We start from the raw sequence: 20,132 nt of genomic DNA, 5'->3' as shown, positions 1-20,132 counted from the left end.
GAGTTTCTCTGGCAGTTGGCACTTTGAAAAGGCCTGAGCCTGTTGCCTGTTGGTCTTGCAGAAAGTGAAAAATAGAATAACCCATCTGGGAAAATTGGAGAAGAACAGAATAGGCACGGCACATGCTTTGATATATATGCATTATTGCCAAATTTTTTCCCACAGATGGTGGCAGTTCCAGGTTAGGTTTAATTTGTTCACTGCTTTATGTCACTGTCCGGAGTCTGGACCCACTTTATCAACAGGGAAGTAGAAATATCTCAAGCTTTTCTATCAGAAGAACTGTGACTATTTGTCTATATGTTTGCCACCCACTCACTCTAGTCTGATCTGTCTCTTACACGTTTGTCTATTGACAATGTTCAAAAGCCATCAACATTTCTGAAGATGGAAAATCTTGCAAACTCTAATTATTTGGACATCTGTTATCGTTTATGAGCGATTTGGTTATTTGTCATTATCTTGTTACGTAAACAAATAAACTTCTATATTTAAAAGAAGCCTGTCTAAGAGTTTTGAATGTGTCTATGTTGCAATGGTCAGTCCATTATCAATTCTTCTTTTCTCTAGTTGGAAGACTTTCTTTGTATGAAGGACTATCTAAATTTTGCTTTGCAGCCATAAACAAAGCCATCAATCTCTCCATTTTTGGCCCATCAAACAGCTTATGAGAGTCACTGCTCTTCACAGCCAGAATCGCTGGGAGTTTGGAACAGGATGCTGGCTCTTCACAGCAGGTTTGATTTGTTATGGTGTGGGTGGGATGCACTGGAATTGGCATTTTGATTAGGAGCTGTCATGATTTGTTTTGAGGGAAGAGGCTTTTTGTATAGGGAAAGGTTGGGACTCCCTTGCTCTGTGTTCTTTTTGTAAAGTCTGGATTTTAAGTTGCTATAGGTTTTGATGGCAATTTAGAACCTGGGACTGATCTTGATTCTTGTACAGGATTGTTCACTCCTGGTTGATTGATAAAAATGGCTCCAATTTCAAAAAAAAAAAAACAGCTTATGAGAGTCACTGCTCTTACATTCTTTAATCCAATGACAAGTAGATTAATGTCAACAGATCTTCTACTTCTGTGAAGGGTTCGATGTCTACAGTCTATAGTTATCTAAACATTAAGAAACATGTTTTCTAAAATTCCACTAAAACTTCATCGGTTTCTCCTTCCCTGCCTAACAATGTTTCTGAAACATGTTTTTTGTTTCTCATAAGTTCCATCCTCGATCTTGTTGTACGTAGTTGTATATTCATAATTTTACATAAGTTTATCAGACATAGTGAAGTAAAATTATGAACGAAATATTAAGTTTGACAGTGGGTTTGCTAGGAAACGGCATGGTGGAGCATATGATTGTCAAGTGTGACAAAATGAAAATTTTGGCTTAACCTTGAGGTAGGAGACTGGTTTATACAAAAGTTTCTCTGGCAGTTGCCACTTTAAATAGGTCGGACCTATTTATAAATGTTTATGTTCATAATTTTAGTATTTTTCTTATTTAATTAGGAGACTCACTTAAGAATTATAAGTATAATAAAATTTTCTCTTTATTTAATTTATTTGTACTAAAACTTTAGGATAGTCCTGTTCTAATTAGGAATTGAATATTTATTTTATTTGAATCTCTTGTTAATTATTCTAGTTGTATTAAACAACCAGAAATAGAGTTTTATTAATACATGAAACTACAACACTATAAATAAGATACTTAAGCTTAGTTTTTTGAATCATCAAATAACATTACAGATTTTTTCTTCCAACTTGAGTTTAAGTTTTTGCTTTCACGCTAACTCGTTGCATTCGTCAGTATTAGAGCGGGGAAAACTTATCTCATCTAATGGCAAGTGTCCCAATTATGGTAGATTACGGTTTTTATGATGAAGATCAGAGAATTGAAACCTTACGATTTGCAATGCAATATCAAAAGGTGGCATTGAATGATTATGGTGAGAGAGATGCCTGCGAGATAGATATTCCTTACTTTAATGGGAGTCTGAATATTGAAGATTTTTTGAATTGGATTGCAGAAATAGATAAGTTTTTCGATTATTTGGAAATTCCAGAAGAAAGAAAAGTGAGACTTGTAGCCTGTAGATTGAAAGGTGAGGCTTCTGCATGGTGGGAAAGGTTGCAGTCCAGAAGGAGACGCGAGGGGAAAGCACCAGTTAAAACTTGGTACATGATGAAGCAGTTGTTACAGAAAGATTTTTTTGGTACTGATATAGAAGGTCTAGCAGATAACTTCTTAGCTCAGGTTGAGCGTCAAAAGCTAATAGTACAAAAGCCAAAGCCAAAACAAAAAGATCGAAGATTAAGAATTTCTCGAGATTAATATAAGAATTATAGTTATAATAGAATTTTTTTTTTATTTAATTTACTTGTACTAAAAGTTTAAGATAATTCTATTCTAATTAAGAATAGAATATTTATTTAGTTATCAACCTTAAAAACTCAATCAAGTGTTAGCCTTTGTTATCACGCTCACTTGCTGCACCAGGTTCAACCAATATACATCTTATGCGGACGGGTCTGGACAGGTCTCAAACTTTTCTATCCGAAGTAATTGGACAGTAGGTTTATATGTTTGTAATTCTACTTATGATCTTTCTCTTACCATTTGTCAAAGACAAAACTTTCAAAGCCATCCACCATTCTTAAGACGGCAGCTAGTAGGTGCCTTGTCCTACTAAACTATATCATTAAAAAATTAATAATTTAATATGCCGGTCTTCAAAACTCATAAGACCAGGACTTTGGCCGACTACTTTTCCACCCCCGCGAGAGAGAATGGCGACTATCAACATGACTTTGGTATCGAGAATGGAGTGGACAGGAATTGAACAGGTCATTGATGCTAATACTCTTTGAAAGAGAATAGTATGGAGACTCTGTTTCATCTTCACCATAATACTGAATATCAATTTGGCGAAATCAATACATTATCCAGGGCAACAAGAGACTGAATTTTATAAAGCAATAAGGCATACAGGAGAAGCAACATTATCAGCAGCAAGCCAATAACCCCTCTTATTGTTCAAATCAAATCCCTTTCTTGTACCCTTTGGAGATTGGGTAAAATTTAAAAAACTCCTTAAACCAAGATACGTTGATCCTTTTTATTTTAAAATGATATTTTTGATTTTTGACTATTAACACTTTTAATCAACTTTTAAAAAAATTAGACCAAATACTATATCAATTTTCTTTTCAAAAAATCTGCTCATCATTCTCTCTAAATTTTTAATTAAATAAAATCTAAAAACTTTTGATTTGAAGGTTTAGAAATTGAAGCTTAATCTAGCTTGAAAACTGTAAACATCTTTTGAGGTAAACTCTATTATCTCCCAGTCTTTATTTATCCAATAGTTTAAGATTTTTTTTATTAAAATAAAGTAAATATTTTGTTCAATTATGGATATTTCAAACTTGATAGTATCGGGTTAAAAAAATTAATTTTTTACTTCGGATTACTAATTTTACTGAAAAATTTTTGCTCAAAAATTGTTCTTTGAGGTTAGGGTTTAAAGTGATATAAAAAGATTTCGATTTGATCACTAGATATAAAAAGTTTTACTAGAAATTTCAAATCAAGGAGAACATTTTGTTGGTTTTATGCATGGTTTAATATTCAAAAAAAAAAATGAAAATCAACAATATCGACCTATATTCAACTATTTTTTAAGAAAAAAATTCAACTACTTTTTTGAAAAAAAAATCATAAACCTGATATTTACTATTTCAAGTCAAGAAAATTCATACACCAACCTTACACACACAAAAAAAAAAAAAATTCATACACCTAAACTTGTTATGATACTTGATAATCATTGTGATAATCATGTTTCGCTTTAAAGATTAATCAATTTCACTTCTTTAAACAATTTCTTAAGTTGATATAGATAGCCTTAAGCCACTCAATTTGGTTGTGATTACTCAAGAACTCATAGATTGTCGGACGTCCCATGCAAAGAGAATCACCAATGATTCTATTCTTTTAGTTTCATCTTACTTCACACTCTAGACATGTAAGCCTTCGATTTTCTTTGTACCAAAGATTCTATCTAAATTTTGATTTTGGTTCGATTTTTTTATACCTATGTTCACAAACACAGTAACAGATAAAAATATCAAGAAATTATAAGAACAGTTTTTAAGTTCATAATCTGAATTCCACCAATATGATCAAATCACTTTCTCTACATTTAGATACTATTTTATTTTTAACTACATATAGTCCTTTCATAGGACCAAGTACAATAATTTTATTTGAGTATAATTAGAATATGTTAAATGCAATAAATTTTTTTGCTCAGCTAGTGAGGTTTTTTATTAACAATCTATCCAATACAGTGAAGGTACAGTAAATTGTTCCTACTACAATTAGAGTATAGCTGGTGTGAGCAAACGTAACACCAATGAACAAAACATATCTGGTATTAAGGGTATCACAATTCTAAGCTAAGTTTTACAATATCAAAACATTGTGAACTAAAAGTATTCATAAAGAAATTTGCTAATGAAAGCTACCGCCATGGTATGAACACAGACTCACAGTCAACGCATGTATGCAGACGAGTTCCCATCCCGAGCAATATGTTGGAAAGTCACTTTACCCTCATTCTAGTATAATTAGGATATATTATCTTAATTTAGTTAAAATTAAAAACTTGCTCAATAAGATAATCTAATTTAACTAGAATTAAACTATCCTATTCAATCCACAAAACTGTTATAACATACGGATTCATATCTGAATTTCGATTGATTTCTGAGGTTGAAAGGCTTATTCCTGGTGTGGTATTGAATCCAAACAATGCCAATATATTTCCTGTCTTATTGGTATTGTAATAAATCGTTCATATTCTTTTATTTGGATATATTCAAGCAATTCCAATCCATCATTCTTTCAAAATCTCTATTGCTTCAAGATGCCTGCTGCCGCGAGGAGGGTTCGAATGTCTGCAAACAATCGGGTGCCGAGCGGTAGAGCCCTGGCGCCCTGGAGACTCATGCTATATAGCAGAGTGTGATTCGCTATGATCCATATGCACCTGACAGCAAAGATGATATCGAACCAGGAGTTTCCCCAAGTCTAGCTCTAACCCTGATGCCGAGAACGAGTACAAAAGCCTTTTGCAGCTTGCCAGGATCAATGGTTCCAATGCTGATGAGGATCGTGGTGCTTGCAAGAAGTGTGGGCGTGTTGGGCACCTTTGGGTTCAGTGCAAGAACTTTCTGAGTGTTAAGGATGACAACAAGGAGAAAGAGCTGGAAGCTATGAAGGCTAATGGTTCATCAGGATCGGATTCGGACTGAGATTCGGATGTTGATTCGGAGATTGAGAGGATCATTGCTGAAAGTTATGGGAAGAAGGTTAGTACTAGGAAAGGGAATACGTCATGTAGTTGAGGAACATTGATTCTTGTAAGGAAGAGGAAGAAGAGAGGAAGGTCGAGTGATCATTCGGAGGATAGGGATGAAGGCAGAAGGAAGTTGAGGAACATTGATGATTCCTCAGATGATGATGATGAGAGACATGAGCGAAAGAGAAAGAACAGGAAAGAAAAGAGGAGGAGAAGAAGCCATAGATTTTCTGATGATGAATGAGAGGAACCTTCCAACAGTTTTTCATCCTTTGTTTTCCCTAAGCTTATTTTGGATCTGCTTTCCACTTTGGGAGTCCTCGATCTTCATTTTCCTTGCTTATAATTGATCTGTTTATGCTCAAATTTCATGGACTCCATGACTTCCTGACTAACAGATGCAACAATGAAGAACCATTACATGCTAAACTTTTGCTTGAAGGTTTGCTCAACTTCTGCTGCAAAAGAGAAGATTGGTTCCAGAGCAATCTATCTTGGGGTATCCCTTATCAATATAGGAATAAAATACTTCTGATTTTTGCCTTAATTTACTTCTGATTTGTTCTTCCTTTTGCTTGTTGCACCTTTGTGAGTTGGGACAGGTCTTTGGGATTGTAAAATTAATTATAAAAAAATAAAATCTTATAATAAAAAATTTAATTTCTAATTTGGACTTTAAAATTAATTAAAATCACATTATATAAGACATACTAAAAAATTAGCACATGGCAACAATAAGAATTTATCTATAATATGGATGATGAGACTAACTAGCTACAATTTGATTTCGAATTGTCATTAATTTGAGACTTAATTTTGGGGTTAATTACATATAAGGAAGATAAATTATATGCACACATAATCTAGCTGTTATACATTTGAAAAATCCTTATGCTTTTTTATCTTATTAGATCATTTAAATTGAGAGTAAATTCATAAAAAAATAATTTCGGGTTTGCATGTTTGAGATGTTATATATGTCAAGGTTTCGATTCGAATTTTAAGATAAATGAGATGAGTCTATTAGATGAGAAAAGATTACTTTACGTGGTCCGAATACATGTTTCCAATTGAATCAGAGGAAAAAAAAAATTTGCAGATGAAGATAATGCAATTATCTACAAGTTGAAATCAGCTTTGAGATCAAGTTTCCTGAAATGGCACATCTTCTGATACCACTATCAAAGTTCAGATATATATATATAAAGAAATACAAATTGGCTACCAAAATACTAAAAGATAATACTGCAAGTCTACAACCGATGTTTCTACACTTTTCAAGTTCTTTCTTGCCAACCAAGAGTTTATCCATACCTGGGCCTTTTGCCTATCTGCCTCATGCAATTTGTCTGCGTGTATTCAATTCATATGTATGGTGGCTTCACATACTAAATCTTTGTACACTTTTCCAGTTCCTTCTTGCCAACCAAGAGTTTATCCATACTTGGTCTCTTTGCCTGCCTCATGGAATTACTCTGTGAATATTCAATTCATATGGACAGTACCAGATTTGGTTCTTGTGGTACTATCATTTTCAAGGGTAGATTCACAATGGATTGAGAAATCTTTAATTTATTGCAAATTGAAACTCTCAATAATTTTTTAGCTATTCATTTTGAAATCTTTTGATGTATATATGATGTTGTCAGAACCTTCTTGATGTATACATTCAAAAATAAATAAATATTTTATCAATATTTTATCATTTTGTGTACTCAATATTTTGTTTTTTGCCTAGGAAATCAGAACTTATTGGATTTTTTTGATCTGTCAGAGATAACTTTCATTCCCAGCTTCCTCACGATGCTATTGCAATATTACAGTTAAAGTGACGATTAGTTCTGATAGATCTTTTGTGGCTTGCTTGCTGGCTTTCCTTCCACCAAGGTTAAAAGAATCATTAACTTTTCTTTTATCTACTAGTTTACTGTGAAATGACAAAGGAACTGTGATTAACAGTTTCAATAATACATTCTGGTGAATATCAATTAAAGCACCCAAAAATATCAGGGGGCTGAATCAATGAGGGAGACTTCTCCTGGCAAGCTAAAAGTATCTAGCAGTAGCTAAAAACAATTAATGCATTTAAAGGACCACTTTCTCTACCCAAGCAGGACTGTCCATACTCCTTACCCCAATGTCTCACAAATTTTTTCCAGCCCACAGAAGGGCTTAATTTACCACCATCTTTAGCACATGGTTTCTCTGGGATTTCCTCTAAGCTACTTAGCCTGCTATTGGTGCCCATTGCTTTTTATTTTTAGGCACTTACAAGCTGAAGCAACCCCTTAATACATGGAAATATACTAAATTTAAAATTCACAGAAACTGTGGCTATGGCCAACCAATAATCTCCATTTCCAATTGATAAGTATTTGCAGACAAGTTTCCAGGATCTTCCTGAATTGCCCAATTGGATTTAATCCAAATTCATTCATCAAAGTCTTCAGTCAGTGGTCTGTAGACTGCTGAGAATTGGATGAATTCAAATCAGCATTCAATACCAGATTATAGATTAGACACCCCTCCACCCATTGTTTTTGCTTTCTTTTTTTCTCCTCATTTTTTGGGCCCATGTTGTAACTTGCAGTCTTGAACCTCCTGCTGGCCTCTTTTGGTTATTATTTATTATTAATTAATTTCACTTTAGAAATTTCTGCCTCTCTTTTTTCCTGGTTGTCCTGGACCTATTTTTTCAGGTTATGGACTTTGATATGTTGTCCACAAACTAAATCCTGTCCTAATTAAAATCAACTTTAGACATCAAAAGAGTACCAATCTTATGCTTGGCCAAATCATGCAAATGAGAGAAACAAGTTTCTGCATTGCCACAAATCTATTGAGATTTCAGGTCTTCTTACCTAATGTCATTAAAGAGTTTTTTTTTTTTTCTAAGGGAGCTTGAGCTTCTAATAACCTCTTGCATGCAAGAGTGTTTCATTACGTAATCATAGCTTAACATTCAATGAGAAACCGAATTGGAAGCAAGATTTACCATGAAAATCATGAATACCATCCAAATTTGACAGTTTTGGTTGATTCCTTGTTAAGTTAGCATTCTCCTTTAATAGAAAAGAAAAGCTGATAGTCCCCATTTATCAATATTGCCGGGCTGCTCATATCACTGCTTCTTCTTCTTCTTCTTCTTTTTTTTTCATTTTATTTCCTAAGAGAATCTATACTGCCCTGTTTGTTTATTCTTGCATGCATCGGTTTATCTTTGGGCCCTTTAGCCCTCATAAATGCCGCCCTGCATTCTTGACTCTATAAATGCTTGTATTTACATCACACACTCCCCACTCGTTAAAAACCAGCTCTTTCATTTTTTTTCTGATATTCAAGCAACCGCTTTCACACTCTTTTCCTTCTCTGCACCCCTTTTTAGAGCTCTTTTCCAATGTTAAAGGAGTGGTTTCCAGGCATCACTGAGGTGGTATTTAGGTGGGGAGGGGCTGTGTCTTTGTGGTTTTTTGCTGCAATGAGAGATCTTGGAATTGGGTTCTTGATTGGAGTTTTGAAGAGAATTGTCTTTGCTGCTGTCACCTGCATTTTTGCTTTAGGTATGGCTTCTATGATCAGAAAGTAATATGCATATTCAATGCTACAGATTGCTGCTTCCTTCAAGGATGTTGATCCAAATCTTTTACAATGCATGTTTCTTTCACTGAGCTTATTCGGCTACTTGGTTCATCAATAATCTCACCAGGACTTCAGTTTTTACATTTTGTCTTGCTCAGAAGCATACCTACCCACTTTCCCAACATCAAAATCAAACCAGTTCATTATTGAAATCTCTGTTTTAACTAGAAATCCTGTAGCATTCTTTTAGTTTCTCACCAACCAATCTGGCCAGATAGTAAATTAGTACTTTTTACAGCATGTTAGTTACCTCGTGGAATACTCAGTTACATCAAAAAATCTGTGCAGACTTTGTACTTTTTCTCTTGGCCTTTGCAGAATATTCTATATACCGACTTGTGTACATGAAAACACATTAAGGCTTTCTCGAAACAAAGTAACTGTAATTTTTCACCTTAGGCCGACCCTGGTTAACTGTGTCTAATGAGGGAAAGCTTGTATGAAGCTATCATCTGTTTGAACTCAGATTTTTTTGGTTTTTGCAGGCGGTGCTATAGTGGGAACCGTTGTGGGAGCAATGAAAGGCCAGACGACAGAGACTGGGTTTTTCCGGGGAGCTGGAATTGGTGCTGTTGCAGGTGCCATCACAGCTGTTCAATTGCTGGAATCATTGGCTAACGGGGAGTCATTGTCCAAGGTATGGTAGCATTTGCTAACACAATCTGATCATTTAATTGCCAGATTGCTACATTTTGGTGTTTCATTAATTTCATCCTCACTAGGTGACATTCAAGCGGAAAAAGTGGTTTTTTTAAACTACCCCTTTGGTGTAATGTACATCAAAGGTAAAAAAATGTTAATTTTCCCTCTTCCTTTTGCAGGTAGCTTTGTTAGTTAGCTTAGTAAATGGGAAGGTCTTCATCGAATGGGTAAGTCCAGCAGTGCTAAAAGCTTATCAATGGCAAGTAAGTAAAGTTCTCTTTGTAGGCAAACAAAATTATAGTTTCTTAAGCATTTGTGTTTTTTGTTTCTCTTTTCATCTAATGGGAAACCTGAAGGAAATGTTTCAGATGAACTCACTCGAATCGACATATAGAGAAATCTCAGATATATATGATGTAAATGGAGCAAAGGGTTTGTCCAGAAGTTGCATTCAAAAGCTTCCAGTGCATGAATTTCACCCTAGTGGGATGATCAAATCAAGGGAGGAATCTTCCTGTTCAATCTGCTTACAGGTAAGAATAATGTCTTATGATCAAGGTTTCAAGAAGGACAGAAACGAAGAGAAAAACCCTTTGTTTCTTTTAATTTGGTAACATTGAAATGAGATGTTTTCTATATTTTTAGGAGCTAAAGGATGGAGAATTGGCAAGAAATCTTCCCAGATGTGGCCACATCTTCCACTTAAACTGCATAGATGAATGGCTAAGCAGGCAAGGAACTTGTCCTATGTGTAGAGAACAAGTTTGCAATGATGCTGAGGAACTGTAAATCATCAAATTTTGATTCACCAAAATAGAAAAAAAATGGTGATTGGGTTTTGAATTGTGGCAATGTACAATTTGTAAGAAGATGAATGATGGAATATGATGCCCAAAGAAAAAAGTCTGTTGTATATAGACCATTGCAAGGTTTCCTAGCCAACTTCTGTTTGCCAGGGAGAAGATGGAAATGGCTTCATCAAGCATTGGTTTACTTGTAAAACTTCTTTCATTTCAAAACAGAAAGGGAAAATCATGCTAAAATATATAGATTTAGGAGAAGTCTTAGCCATTATCTTCCATTCTTTTTCAATTTAAGAATTAACTAAGACCTCAATCCTTTCAAATTTCCATAAGGATTAGAAGTTCATATGGCAATTCAATGTCAACTCATAAAGTTAGAAGGCCATTAATGCCTTGAATGCTTTTTGTCCTTCCCCTGTATCTAGACCCAAAGATAAAACTTTTAACACAATTGTCATCAATCTTCCCCTCTATTCATAAAGTTCGATTTAATTTTTAATTAAAAATATCAAATTAAACACGTAATATAAAATTATAGGAGGACCATAGAATTCAATACTGGTAATCCTGTAAGATTTGGGAGAAGATTTTTACCATGCCCATCCAAGCCCAAAGTTTCACCATGCATGGGCCAACAAATATGAACAGGCTAGGCTTGACGAACCGAAGGGCAATCTAGTAAACATTGACAGAGAAAACAGGAATATTCCCAGGGAACTTACCTCAGTTCGGTTTACTGCACCTATAGTACACAAAACCATAAGACCAAAGACAAAGAAACGGTGACAAAGAAATAGTCAGAGACAGAGGGACAAAGTGTGAGATGGCTTGGTGTAGTTTAAGGTCAATCCATGCTCCGAACGTCGATTTGGGCGTCCTACGCACGCGCTCTCCATTAGCCGCAGCTGGGGGAGTTGTAGCTGGATCTTCCCTTTGGCGATCTTCCTCCAGAAAAGGCTTTCCTTTTGCTTGCTTAAGCCTCTCCACTTCACCTGGTAAAAAGCAAAAATGACTATCAGTAAAATAAATGGTTCTTTTTACTGTTTTTTTTATGGGTTGTTGTTGAAAATGGTTGTTCATGTGTGAATTTGTTTGGACTTGACTGTTGGTTTCAATTGAATCCTTGAAATGTTACTTTCAAATTCAATCAAGTGTATGTGGAAGGGAAAGAGGAAGGATATGGAGTTTTTGTGCTTGAAGTTATGAAGTTAATTGATATTTTGATTGGCAGGCATTTTTGAAACAGAATTTCAGGGATTTATATTTGATTTTCTGCTATTTTAGGAACTTTGTTGTGCTTGGAAGTAAAATCTTTCGTACCCAGAATTTTGTTGTTTCCTGTTGTAAAATGCCACATGGAGTTTATTTAAATGGTTTAGGAGCAACAATGCTGTCATAGTTTGGCAGTGTACGAGTAAATGTCGAATCTATTAACTGCATTATGAGACTTAGGGGCTAAGTATATGGAATTGTAAGATAATGATGTTTGTGAATTGATCATAGATTAGGACTTTGGACCAATCTTTGTTTCATTATCACGTTTCTTCTTTTCTTATTCAGGTCTTGGTTTGATTCAATGCCTAAGGTTTATGACTATGTCTTGATTTCAGGGATAAAGGAGGCTGTGGCAACTGACAAAGCTCCAGCAGCACTGGGACCATATTCTCAGGCAATTAAGGCCAATAATCTTCTCTTTGTCTCTGGTGTTCTTGGTCTTATTCCAGAGGTTTGTGACATGTTCATTGAAGATGCTTGACAGTTTAAGGTTGTCGGATTTTATGTTATAATACACAAGGTACTGAACATGTCTATTGGTTTTCTATTCCAGACTGGCAAGTTCATCTCAGATAGTGTACAGGATCAAACGGAGCAGGTAGCCTACTAAAATGTGAACTAATGATTCTGTAAATGTGCTATTTTAACTCTCCAACTTTGGAGCTGAACACATGTTGGTAATTGACAATTCTATGCAAATCTACAGGTACTAAAAAATATGGGAGAAATTCTGAAAGCCAGTGGTGCTGACTATTCCTCTGTGGTTAAGACAACAATTATGTACTGTTCTTTTTCACTTTTGTCTGCCATTTTCCTTGTTGCTTTGATGGGGGCTTGATAGTCTGAAATGGATTAGATCTTTATTTTTCGCATTGTTTCCTTCATGCAGGCTGGCTGACTTGAAAGACTTCAAGAAAGTAAATGAGATCTATGCTAAATGTGAGTGTAACAGCATTAAGTTAAAATCTGTTTTATATCCAGCAATTGCTTTTGGGATGTATATGGTTTCACCAGTTTGTCTTAAAGCTCATGTTATTTGCACTGCATTGAGAAAATTGATGAAAGAAAACATGAACATAAATTGTAATAAGGAAGTTTAGAGGGCATGCAAATCTATCGTATAACTTGGTATTCGAGTTAATATCGTGGAGTAGACTTAACCTGTGAATTAACATCAGATACATTTGGCATTACACTCAACGAGCTTGTTTTGCAGGCAAGATAAATAACAGATGCTATTCAGTGTGTCTGTCTGAAAATTCTAGTTGTCCCTAATAACTTTTACTGCTGTCATGTGTTAATCTGAACATTTTATTGAAATAGAATCCAAAAATTGAGTGTGGAATGGAGTTGTCAGATTGATGAGGCCCTCCTATAAACTCGTGAATTGTCAAAATTGTGGACTAAAAGAATATGCATCATACTTTTCTTCTGAATTTTTCTCCTTCATAGCTAACTTGACTACCATATGTAGAAACTAGCATTTTAATTCAGTCCCCTAAATGGTTTGTGTTGCAGACTTTCCTTCACCTGCTCCAGCTCGTTCAACATATCAGGTAGCAGCATTGCCATTGGATGCCAAGATTGAAATCGAATGCATTGCTGCACTCAAGGCATGATGAAAGGGAGTTTGTGCTGAAAGAGTTGAAGTTATTAAGGGAGGAATATGAGCTTTTAGAGTTTAATGATTTCTGATTTTGAATTTGGCTGTCAATACTAATTGCCTTAGTGAACTCTAAGACTTGAAAGGCGAAAAAGGGCTAGTTCAGCTGTAGCTGTATGAAAGTACGGGTACTGATGCAGTTATATAATTGCAGTTAATGATCCCATTTGGCAGAAACAAACAATTCTTGTATAACGGCTACAGCAAGTAAACTTGAAAGTGATTTTGGGCTTAATAATGTTTGAAGCTGATGTTATGAACTGTCATGAATTTGTGTGTGGTCCGTGTTGAGCCAGAGCAGTCAATCGCAGTTCTTGGATTTAGGAGATCGAGTGCTGCGTATGGTAGCCTCTACTCAACACCAACACCCACCCTGGTTTCCCTTCATTGCAATGCCTGTTGATGATCCGCACTTACTGCTTAACACCATACCTTCCAATCAGCAGTAAATAGGATACCTCCCATATCCAGCCAGTTTATCCATGTCAAACAAATGCAAGTTTCTCTTGCTGAATGGGGTGCCCCCTGAGCCGGTAGCCCAGGTGGGCTAAGAGCAAGGGTGGGCTAAGACTGGGTATAGTTGGGACAGAGATTAGCAAAACAAGAGTTCAAGCCTTCATGGTAAGATTGTCAATGGGGTAACTAGGCCCGCTGAAAGAACTGAAATTTCTTGATATTGGGCAAAAGTGAATTCATAAACTCAGCAGCATCAGGTATCTATCACCTAGTTGATATCACTCCTTTATTCAATTTTCATGTGAAATTAAAACTAACCGTTAGTATACAACATCGTGTGCTTAACAGTTTAATTTTTTACAAGAGAAAAATCATAAGATATCACATGAAAAAGTGAAAATCAAAAGTCATATTCATTAATATGTTTTGTTAAGTGCAACTGCTCCTATTTAATATAAAGATAATCCAATTTAATACCTTCCTTACTTAACTAGCTTACCTAATTCAGCATTATGTCAGAATAAAATTTTTTTTCAAATTTAAGCCAAAGATTAGATTTTTCCCACAAAAAAAGGTGGGACCAAGGTAGACAAGACAGAAGAGAAGAGCATCTAATACAGTAAGTTATAACATTTGGTGCCCGCGTTAAGTGAGAACATCAAAAAGCTTCTCACTTTACCCATAACACCAAATTAAAAGAACAGAAAAATCCTTTCTTTTTCCTCACCAACTAAGAACTGTAAGATTTCTCTTTGTTTAAATATCTCATTTTTCTTTAAATTTTATACACGTATATATTAAGTTTTTGTGTGGTGCTTTTGTTATCTTATAAATTTCTTCATTCTGAATTTATTTTGGTGCTAATTCTAGATCTGGGGACATTTGTTTGTGAAATTCTGTTCTTGGGTATTTTTTGAATCGCTTCCTGGGTTATATAGTTCTGAATTTGGTTCCTTTCTTGTTCTTGGGGAGGTTTTAGATTTTGTTGGTAGTATCTCTTGTCTTTGGTTGAATTCTTACATGTTTTATGGTTCAAAATCTTGATTCTTTTGCTGTGTTCGTGCGGTTTCTTTCTTTCCTCTACATGTTATAATCTTTATTTTCATATGTTGATGCTTTATATGTATGTTGTTATCATAGATTTTGGCTAATTTGCTTACGATAATTCAATGGAATTATATTAGTTTAAATTATTAGTTATCAACTGGTGCTTTAATTCTTGACCAATCTTCTGTTCTCTGTTTCATCTGCTCTAGTCTGTTTAACGGTTTTCTGGAATCTATGATATTTTGTTAGGAGTGGAATTATGTATTCATATGAATGGTACAAGATAATTTTGTGTTTGTTTTTTCAGGTGCATACGTTATCGATCATGGAAGGTATTATCGTTAGAAGGGTCATCCCCTCGGACAACAGTTGCCTTTTTAATGCAGTTGGGTAAGCTGATAAACTACAAGATTATGATCTTTCCATTTTAATGGCGATTAGTTTGATTGGAGTGATAATTGTTTATTTTTATATCATTTTTCTTTGTTTCTTCGTTTATAGGTACGTCATGGACCATGACCAAGAAAAAGCCCCAGAGCTGAGACAGGTTCTTATCTATATTATCTCATGGATATTGTCAATACACTTGGTTTGTGTCATTCTTGAAATCTCGTTATTGGATTGTTGCATGGTCATCGCAGATCAAAATTGAAATGTCAAATGCACCGTTATGGCAACTAGTCTGGTCTAGCATTTACATTTTGACATGTAGCAGAACGCATTGGGATCAAGCGAGGAAGATCTTTAATCAGGACAAAATAGGAAGTCTTATAAATAGGTTCTCAAAAGTATATACTTGTCAGAAAAATGTCAGTCTTCTTGGTCCATTTCTATTGTTTGTGATCTTTATAGTAACATAATCAATGAATGTAAGATTAACGGTTTTCCAGTATGGTGGACTAGTAACGATTTCTGAACTAGGTATCTATACCATTATAGTATAACTTAAGCCTTTAAAGTTTTCTGGAACAAGTCATTCACTATTTAAGTCAGTAACTCAAATCGTACTACAACCCTTGGTCAGGAGAAAATTTGGAATTGAATCAGGGTCAAAGAGAAAGTTGTCCAACATTTTATCGATCCCCTTTATTGTCGCCATGTTGTCACAGTAAAGAGCTTATCCTTTACTCTCTCTTTCTCTCTCTGTGAAATTTGAAACAGAATGCAAATCATTGGCTATTTGCTGATTGTGTTCATTTGTATTACTATATCATTCAGCTTACTTGGATTTTTTAACTATTAGTAAAGCTTCTAGTAATTGCTTGCTATTACTGATTAAGAAGTTCATGCTTAGCTATATTTAGCACACTGTATTATTACTTTAATCTCTGATGCATCTTTTGGAAATATGATATACTTAACTGTTCAACGTTATTATCAAAAAGTTGCAAGCATCTGTATTTCCAAAGTAGATTGAAAAGATCAACTTATTTTAATTTCAAGGAAATCTATGTGCAAAAATAAATTGTTGATATAAGGCCATTGATCCTTTCTTTTTCCAAATGCTATTTTATTCAATTAACCGGGTGTGATTGATGACTTTTTGAAGGTTATAGCTGCGACAGTGGCAAGTGATCCTACAAAATATTCTGAGGCATTTCTTGCGAAGCCGAATGCAGAGTATTGTTCATGGATTCTCGACTCGGACAAGTGGGGAGGTTTGTTGAACTTTTTTCTCTTCTGTGCCACAGGACTATAATGGATCACTGTAATGGTCATTCCTCTAGTTATCCATTCTATCAGAATATATTGCTAGGACATTCTTCTGGTTAATTAATTAATGATCCTGCTGACCTCATTATTTTATGTTCTGTTTTGAAGGTGCCATTGAGCTTTCAATATTAGCAGATTACTATGGCAGGGAAATTGCAGCATATGATATCCAGACTGCCAGATGTGATTTGTACGGTCAGGTTAGAACTGTGTGCATTTATCGCTATCATCTTGTCATTATTGATGCTTACTTTCCCCTTTTGTTATGGCTTTTCATGACAGGATAAGAACTACTCTGAAAGAGTCATGCTGATCTATGATGGTCTCCACTATGATGCTTTGGCTGTATGTTACTTCCTGACCAATTCATTGTTGTTGCGCCTGTTCTTATTGTTGCCCTTAAAATTATATTATCTCTAATAATGCATTAGCAACTGCATGCTAGGAGTTTTAAAACGATAAACGTGTTACTCTTGCATTTGTTATTTCCAATCAAGAATAATTGAAATAACATTATTATATTCATGTCATTTTCCATTTTTGTGAGCTTACACAGTAAATTGTTATAAAGCCAACTTTAAATGAATCTGTGAGAAATAATTACTATTAATTGGCAATGTAGATGCATGGTGTATTTATTTTCCTTCCCTGATGTTTTCATCCTTTATTAATTCTTGCTACCGTTCTCCCATCTATTCTTATGTTCTTTTGGTTTTTGGTGGCTGTATCAATAGATGTCCCCATTTGAGGGTGCTCCGGAGGAGTTTGATCAAACTATCTTTGCTGTACAGAGGAATAGAACTATTGGGCCAGTTGAAGGCCTTGCACTTAATCTGGTCAAGGATCAACAAAGGTATCATTTTAAGATTTTATATTATATCGGTTTATACAGACAGTGCTTATATTAGAGCTTTGATGTTTTTAATTGATCTCTACCGAGGATGTAAAACTTTAGTCAGATGACCAAGAATTCTGCAGGCGCTTAGCCTCTTCAGTTTTATTCTTTCTTTCTTTTGCAATAATAGTTTGCTCCAATATTTCCTGGCTCAGCAATGAACATTTGATCTCGACTGACTTCGAGTAATTTCATCTGCTTACTTTATAGGAAGAGGAGCTACACTGACACCGCCAACTTCACTTTGCGTTGTGGCGTATGCCAAATTGGAGTGGTCGGCCAGAAGGTCTGTTTTCATTTCTATAGCTCATGCTAGCTTCAGATTTTCTCTATGCTTTTATCCAGCTTGACCATTTCTTAAATATCATGCTGCTTACATAAGTAAATTCGATTTGAATGTTTAGGAGGCTATGGAGCATGCACAAGCAACAGGCCATGTGAACTTTCAAGAATATAGATGACAGAAAAAGGTTTGGGCAAGAAAAATGGGAGATACATTTGACTTAGTGAGCTCTTTTTTACCTAAGTCATTGAACTTTTATCATTTGGTTGATAGTTATCTCATTGGATTCTTGAAAAACCAATAAGGTTGGCCAATTTAGCTGGGGAACGGTTCATGCCAAATGAAAATGTTTACTGTTTTCTTATGGAATGTCCTATACACGCACACACAATAGAACACCAAAGATAAGATAAAACAAAGAATAAGAACACTTGAACTTAGATCCTTACATTCATGGAATATCTAGTTTTCTTATCTCCATGCCTAATGACTAAACTTCAAAAATATAGCAGCACCCGAGCATTTGGCTCATTGATTGGTGCATTATCCCTATGCTTAAAGAGCAAGATTCAAATCCTATTATAAAAAAAGAAAAAAAAAACCTTCAACAATATAGCAATGAAAACTTTAAGGTTCAGCACCGATTAGGTTCAATCCAGCCGGCTCACAATTGTTCTCTAGTACCATAGAAATCTACTTCTGCATCCCCACTCTCGCATGAATGAAATTTGCATGAATGAAATTTGTTTGTTTCGAGAGAATAGAACACAATGCTGTGACCACTTTGGCCTCAGAATATGGGGAAGTAGATTTTGTTCTCCATACCAGGGGTTGTTGCCATTGCAGCAAGAGAAGAAGAACCACTGATATAAATCATAAAATTTCCCAAACTTTTGACCTCGATCCATTCCATTGAAGAGAGATTCAGCTTGAAAACGTAAACCCCTTCTCCAAATGCACCAACAAACACGGGCAAAAGCTCCCCATCACATTCCACCAGAAAGTTTTGGTGGTAGGAGCAAGGTCTTGTAGGATTGGGAAGAACTTCCCAAGTGATCCCACCAAATGTAAACTGTAAAACTTCAAGATTTACACCATGTCCCAAACAATAGAATGCTTCCTGATAGAACACTGGGCTTTTTTCACAAAAGACGGTCTCATCAAGGAATTCAGCATACGACCATTCTTGGGTCCCTAGACGATTGAAGCATAGTCGAATCTTTGGATGGTACTTTTCAATGGCAACAACGAAACAATCTGAAGAAGTTGGATTGCAAGAAAAGCCCATGTAAGCAGTTGACCGATACTGAAAATGACTTGGAAACGGGACAATTTTTCCAGTGAACGGATTAAACAGGAATGTAGAATCCATAGTCTCAGACTTTAGCAGCCACTCGTTCTTGGAATAGCAAATCTCAGAGTTTTAGAGGTGAGCAATCATCATACTTAAAGATTAAATGAATCAATTATTTTTAAAAAATCAATCAAAATCAACTAAATATATAACAAAAATTAAATCGACTAAACATAGAATTAGTTTGATTGATCTGATTTTGAATCAATGGATTAAAATTTTATCACTATTTTTTGGTAAATTATAATATTAAAATTTATAAACTTCATCAATAATTATATATATATATAATTAATGATATAACTTATACGTTATAATGTTTTATATCAAAGTTTGTATAAATAATAACTCATTATAAACAATATATTATAACATCTAAGGTGATAGCTAATAAACTTATTAAGTGTAATCATATACATAAAGTTTATTATAAGTTGTAATAATGCTTATGTATAAATTAAATATATGTATTTGTAATATATTACTTTATTATATATATAATTAATGATACAAATTATAGGTTCAACTGTTTTATACCAAAACTTGTATAAATAATAATTAATTATAAATAATATGTTATAAAATCTAAAATGATAACTAATAAAGTTATTAAGTGTAATCATATAAATAAAGTCTATTATAAGTTATAGTAATTTTTATGTATAAATTAAAAACCGACCAAAAAATCAATTGGACCAAATATTTTGAATCAATTGATTTAATGGACTAATTAGAACAAATTGTTTTACTCAAATTACATTTGGTTTGAGTGAGTAATTGGTCTGAATTGATTTTACTTACCCTTACAGAGTTTGATATGGAGGTAAGTTTATTAGATACTTGTCCCCATGTCTTGGGTCAACCATCTTTCTCAAAGAAAAGAAGCCATGGGGATAATGGAGGGGGCTCCAACCCTTCCAAGGCCTTCTTCTTCCAATCAACAGGAGGGGATACTGATCGAAACATTGTACAAGTAGCGCGCAAGTGGAAGTAATCAA

The 20,132-nt window shown here is 34.7% G+C and overlaps 4 protein-coding genes and 1 pseudogene across 7 annotated transcripts; 4 read left to right on the top strand and 1 right to left on the bottom strand.

Annotated features, from left to right (window-relative positions):
* The first annotated feature begins 4,780 nt into the window (after positions 1 to 4,780).
* On the top strand, positions 4,781 to 5,841 carry LOC110419926 (CAX-interacting protein 4-like; annotated as a pseudogene).
* Positions 5,842 to 8,470: 2,629 nt separating this feature from the next.
* LOC110419123 (RING/U-box superfamily protein) lies at positions 8,471 to 10,719 on the top strand. 3 transcript variants are annotated; one of them, XM_021432015.2, is made up of 5 exons: positions 8,475 to 8,924; positions 9,489 to 9,640; positions 9,825 to 9,908; positions 10,002 to 10,178; positions 10,291 to 10,719. In XM_021432015.2, the coding sequence occupies exons 1-5, from the start codon at positions 8,762 to 8,764 to the stop codon at positions 10,432 to 10,434; spliced, it is 720 nt and encodes a 239-aa protein (XP_021287690.1). In that variant the 5' UTR covers positions 8,475 to 8,761; the 3' UTR covers positions 10,435 to 10,719. The 3 variants fall into 3 exon arrangements, with proteins under 3 accessions (XP_021287689.1, XP_021287690.1, XP_021287691.1); XM_021432016.2 differs by having other exon boundaries at positions 8,479 to 8,924; positions 10,014 to 10,178; XM_021432014.2 differs by having other exon boundaries at positions 8,471 to 8,924; positions 9,825 to 10,178.
* A 460-nt stretch (positions 10,720 to 11,179) lies between these two features.
* Positions 11,180 to 13,652, top strand: LOC110419127 (endoribonuclease L-PSP family protein). Its single transcript, XM_021432020.2, has 6 exons — positions 11,180 to 11,443; positions 12,059 to 12,174; positions 12,277 to 12,321; positions 12,430 to 12,503; positions 12,613 to 12,662; positions 13,242 to 13,652. The coding sequence occupies exons 1-6, from the start codon at positions 11,272 to 11,274 to the stop codon at positions 13,340 to 13,342; spliced, it is 558 nt and encodes a 185-aa protein (XP_021287695.1). The 5' UTR covers positions 11,180 to 11,271; the 3' UTR covers positions 13,343 to 13,652.
* A 575-nt stretch (positions 13,653 to 14,227) lies between these two features.
* LOC110419125 (OTU-like cysteine protease family protein) lies at positions 14,228 to 18,144 on the top strand. 2 transcript variants are annotated; one of them, XM_021432017.2, is made up of 9 exons: positions 14,228 to 14,581; positions 15,197 to 15,279; positions 15,391 to 15,436; positions 16,439 to 16,547; positions 16,711 to 16,802; positions 16,885 to 16,947; positions 17,337 to 17,455; positions 17,708 to 17,783; positions 17,902 to 18,144. In XM_021432017.2, exons 2-9 carry the CDS (start codon positions 15,215 to 15,217, stop codon positions 17,956 to 17,958), a joined length of 627 nt encoding a protein of 208 aa, XP_021287692.1. In that variant the 5' UTR covers positions 14,228 to 14,581; positions 15,197 to 15,214; the 3' UTR covers positions 17,959 to 18,144. The 2 variants fall into 2 exon arrangements, with proteins under 2 accessions (XP_021287692.1, XP_089640142.1); XM_089784016.1 differs by lacking the exons at positions 14,228 to 14,581; positions 15,197 to 15,279; positions 15,391 to 15,436 and adding an exon at positions 15,501 to 15,698.
* A 426-nt stretch (positions 18,145 to 18,570) lies between these two features.
* LOC110419126 (F-box/kelch-repeat protein At1g57790-like) lies at positions 18,571 to 19,152 on the bottom strand. The gene has a single exon (XM_021432019.2). The coding sequence runs from the start codon at positions 19,150 to 19,152 to the stop codon at positions 18,571 to 18,573; it is 582 nt and encodes a 193-aa protein (XP_021287694.1).
* Between the last annotated feature and the right edge of the window lie 980 nt (positions 19,153 to 20,132).

This window comes from Theobroma umbraticum, unplaced genomic scaffold (assembly GCF_002168275.2).
Source record: "Theobroma umbraticum cultivar Fairchild unplaced genomic scaffold, ASM216827v3 scaffold_67.0, whole genome shotgun sequence".
NCBI classification, from domain to species: domain Eukaryota; kingdom Viridiplantae; phylum Streptophyta; class Magnoliopsida; order Malvales; family Malvaceae; genus Theobroma; species Theobroma umbraticum.
This window is presented reverse-complemented; position numbering and strand designations above follow the sequence as displayed.

What these genes read in the sequence shown, in the direction of transcription:
- LOC110419125 (XM_089784016.1), top strand. Translation starts at nt 15,543, where the DNA reads ATGTCAAATGCACCGTTATGGCAACTAGTCTGGTCTAGCATTTACATT. An exon ending in GATGTGATTTGTACGGTCAG is followed by an intron (nt 16,803 to 16,884) that starts GTTAGAACTGTG and finishes TTTTCATGACAG; the next exon opens with GATAAGAACTACTCTGAAAG. An exon ending in TTGGAGTGGTCGGCCAGAAG is followed by an intron (nt 17,784 to 17,901) that starts GTCTGTTTTCAT and finishes TTGAATGTTTAG; the next exon opens with GAGGCTATGGAGCATGCACA.
- LOC110419126 (XM_021432019.2), bottom strand. Translation starts at nt 19,152, where the DNA reads ATGGATTCTACATTCCTGTTTAATCCGTTCACTGGAAAAATTGTCCCG.
- LOC110419123 (XM_021432014.2), top strand. Translation starts at nt 8,762, where the DNA reads ATGTTAAAGGAGTGGTTTCCAGGCATCACTGAGGTGGTATTTAGGTGG. An exon ending in CACCTGCATTTTTGCTTTAG is followed by an intron (nt 8,925 to 9,488) that starts GTATGGCTTCTA and finishes TGGTTTTTGCAG; the next exon opens with GCGGTGCTATAGTGGGAACC. An exon ending in CCTGTTCAATCTGCTTACAG is followed by an intron (nt 10,179 to 10,290) that starts GTAAGAATAATG and finishes CTATATTTTTAG; the next exon opens with GAGCTAAAGGATGGAGAATT.
- LOC110419127 (XM_021432020.2), top strand. Translation starts at nt 11,272, where the DNA reads ATGGCTTGGTGTAGTTTAAGGTCAATCCATGCTCCGAACGTCGATTTG. An exon ending in AAGCCTCTCCACTTCACCTG is followed by an intron (nt 11,444 to 12,058) that starts GTAAAAAGCAAA and finishes TCTTGATTTCAG; the next exon opens with GGATAAAGGAGGCTGTGGCA. An exon ending in TTCTTGGTCTTATTCCAGAG is followed by an intron (nt 12,175 to 12,276) that starts GTTTGTGACATG and finishes TTTCTATTCCAG; the next exon opens with ACTGGCAAGTTCATCTCAGA.